Below are 3666 nucleotides of genomic sequence, written 5' to 3' on the forward strand. Positions count from 1 at the left end.
TTGAGTACTGTGTTCAGTTCTGGGCCCCTCACTACAAGAAGGACATTGAGGTGCTGGAGCATGTCCAGAGGAGAGCAACAAGGCTGGTAAAGGGACTAGAGAACAACTCATACAAGGAACAGCTGAGGGAACTGGGGATATTTAGTTTGAAGAAAAGGAAGCTAAGGGGAGACCTCATTGCCTTCTACAACTACCTGAAGGAAGGTCATAGAAAGGTGGATAATGATAGGACTAGAGGAGATGACCAGAAGATGCAGAACAGGAGATTTAGACTGGATATTAGGACGAGTTTCTATACTGAAAGAGCAGTCAGGCACTGCAACAGCCTGCCCAGGGAGGTGGTGGAGTCACCAGCCTTGGAGCTATGCAAGAAATGTGTAGATGTGGCACTTCAGGGTCTGCTCTAGTGGCCAATGTTGTGGGGTGGTTTTTTTGTGTGTGCTTTTGGTGGAGTGTATGTGGGTTTGTAGTTCTTTGGGTTGTGTTTGTGTGGGTTGTCTTGGTTTGGTTTAGTTTGTTTTTATTTTAGTTTTGGGATTTTTCTTGTGTTGATGGTTGGACTCAGACTTGTAACCCTGACAATTCTGTGATTTTGCCCCAGAATGCAAAAAGTAATCCATAATTGAGACTCTAATCTTAGTACTAAATTACCCATTACAAAGTAATCTATTAACAACTCAAGAGGACACAATTATTTACCTCAAGCAGACTTTAACAGTTTCTCTAAATGAGCCAGGCTAGTCCACCAACAATTTAGTTGTGCTCTTAGGACAGTTACAGGACCTGTTGTTACTTCAGTAGATACACCAAGTCTGCTACAAAACATGAAGCCACCAGTTTATGATAGCTTAAGGGAACAGTATTTTCTAAGCAGAAAGGCATCAGCTTTCCAGCTGTATTTCCATCAAACAACGAAGCACACACTGACAATGAAGGCAGTGTGCTAGAGCCCAGTCACAGGGCTGCAGGGTGAGGGACCTGCAGGTACCATTTCTCACCTCCAAGTTTTTAAACAATAGGAGAAAAAAAAGGTGTTGATATTCAGAAGCAGCCTTTTTTTGCTGGCCAAGTGTCTAACCTGTACTATTTGCACATGCTAACACACTCATATGAGCTACAGCTTTAAAATACTTTTTTTATAGTTCCTGTAACCCTATGCTGTAACCCTATGTAACATACAGCAAAAGGAAGCTAGCTTGGTTTCCAAAACCAATTATCATTATACTGGTGTGAACAGGGGCAGAGGTATGAAGTATAGTTCTAAGGTTCTAAATCTTCTTGATATCTTGGGAGGTCTGCAGTCATTAAATGCAGAACACCAAGAAAAATAAACACCTACTTCAGTAATGGTAAGAAAAAAAAATCCACTAGAGTATCAGCTGTCTTTAAAAGATCAAAGGCAAAGTAGATGTACACTTAATGTAAAAAGCAAACAACTGAAAGACTGCAAGAATGTCTTCCTCCAGACAAAATACTATGATTTTAAGTAAAATCAGAACTAAGAGCCTAACACTGTGCTGGCTGTGTTACCACAACAGTTCTGTGAATTCTACACGCTGCCCCACCTTCTAGAGTGAAGAATACTTGTGTTAAACTTGAAACACAGTAGCTCTTAAAAGCAGAGTCTTTTTGTGCTATAGACCAATTACATCATCTTAGACTGAAAGAACTGATTATTTCATGGCCAACAGTACCTTCCTTCAGCATGTTTGCTTAATAGTGCAGACACCAGTACTGCTGAGATCCAGAACCCCTTTTACAGTAATGTTCTTACAACATGGTCCAACTTTTGTATTTTTATGGCAGCATGAACTGTATTTAATACTGTAAATACAAAAAAGAGGTACTAGGGCAGTTTTTGGTAATACTTATCTCTTAAGGGTGCCACTAAGTATTGAAAGCCTAACTGCTATATTTGCTTTTACAATAACACATTCTGTCATTGAACTTACACACACTGAGAACTGAAGAGAGAACAGTTCAAGGTTGCACAGCCTAGCAGACACCATAACTAGTATACCATGAAGGGTCTATTCAGGAGATTAAGTTTTTAAGCTGACATGACCAGAAGACCTTAGCCTACCTATGTTCTCCCTCCAATCTAAGTCTGCCAACTCTGAAAGTCAAAAGCCTGAATATTAAATAAAAGTGGCACAGAGATGAGTAAAGAAAAACCCTGTATCTTGATAGTGAATTGTTTAACTATGCTGGAACAAGAGAGTTAAACAGTTTGTCCCTCTCACTGCCACAAGATTCAGTGGAAGTCTTTCAGTTATTTACTACCATAAGCAGTTGTATGACACTGACTTCAGCTAAAATAAATTATGAATGCCTCAGTATTCTAAGCAGATACAACTTCCCAGGGAGGTGGTGGAGGAATCGTGCCTGGAGGTATTAAAGAAACTGGTAAATGTGGTGCTTAGGAAGATGGTTTAATGGTCATGGAGGTGTAGAGCTGACAGTGGCACTTGATGATCTTGAAAGTCTTTTCCAACATTTAATGATTCTGAGTCTGTGATTGCCCCCTCTACTTCTTGTGGTGAGCCCTTCTGAAATGCATTTCTTGCTCCCTACTCCAAACACAACATATTGAAGCAGTAATATTTTCATAATTAGAAATAAAGATTCTTACTGTGTCATTAATATTCAGGACTATATACAAGCAGGTAAACCCCCTAAAAATACTAACAGTATTAAATGTCTGTTGACATTCTGTTAACAGGCTGAGAAGTGTGTAATAAACATACCTTCTATGAAATCACTGTCACCATACAGCTGTCTCTCTCCTAGTCCATCATCTTCATCTTGTCCATCTTCTTCATCTGGATTATTGATAACTTCCAGACCAGCCTCAATAACTTCCACCAATTCATCTCGTTTATCCTTTCTAACGGGCTTCTCTTCTGGATGCCGAGTGAGCCCCATCTCTAACTGGAACACCTTCATGGAGGTAAAGCTTTCAAAAGGAATGACACCATATTCACTAGGCAGTTTGGCCCCCATGCTCACCTCCGCTTTGTCAATCTGGGAATGAAGAAACTCTAGGAGATCATTGGATGCTTGTTCTTTGGTGCCCTGGTAGTTCATACCATTGACCTTGGGGCTCTTTTTTTCCTGCAGGGATTTCAATTTATCACTCATTTCCTGAAGCTCTTGCTTTAACTGGGCAATCTGACGTTTCAGACTGGTAGCTCGATTTTGATAATGCTCTTCTTGTTCCTGCAAGAGAGCTTGATAGTATTCTTTACCCATGTTTTCACCTACAACACCAGGCAGAGATCCATTACTATCTGTTTGTGGAGCACACTCGAGCAAATACATGAGCAAGACTAAACTGAATAGTAAGGCAAGGCCCACTAGTAGCCAGCGAGTCCTGGCTTGAATTACTAAGCCTCTTCTGGGCATTCTCATATTATTTCCGTTACCAATCCAAAAAGATCACTGATCTGTTCATGACACCTAGGGAACATCACCCTAGAGAGAGCATGACCAAAACTGTTACTAGAAACTTTGATAAAGTAGCTTATCAGCAGTTTTCAACCTTTGCTTTAATCAGGTGTCATTGCAGAGACATAAATCTGAAGCTCCTATGTCATCCATAACCATCAGCTGTAAGTCTGGCTGACGCCATACAATTTGTTCAGGATTTCCTATCCCAAACAAAAA

General features: G+C 40.4%; 1 protein-coding gene across 1 annotated transcript in view; it reads right to left on the minus strand.

The window, feature by feature from the left end:
- The window catches only part of CSGALNACT2 (chondroitin sulfate N-acetylgalactosaminyltransferase 2), a 14814-nt gene extending 11403 nt beyond the window's left edge, over nucleotides 1–3411 (minus strand). Inside the window, exon 1 of the mRNA XM_009998118.1 lies at nucleotides 2748–3411. Coding sequence (XP_009996420.1) covers nucleotides 2748–3411 — 664 coding nt within the window. The remainder of the gene's footprint in view (nucleotides 1–2747) is intronic.
- Nucleotides 3412–3666: the final 255 nt, after the last annotated feature.

The sequence above is a fragment of the Chaetura pelagica genome, unplaced genomic scaffold, assembly GCF_000747805.2.
Source record: "Chaetura pelagica isolate M959 unplaced genomic scaffold, ChaPel_1.0 scaffold205, whole genome shotgun sequence".
NCBI lineage: Eukaryota > Metazoa > Chordata > Aves > Apodiformes > Apodidae > Chaetura > Chaetura pelagica.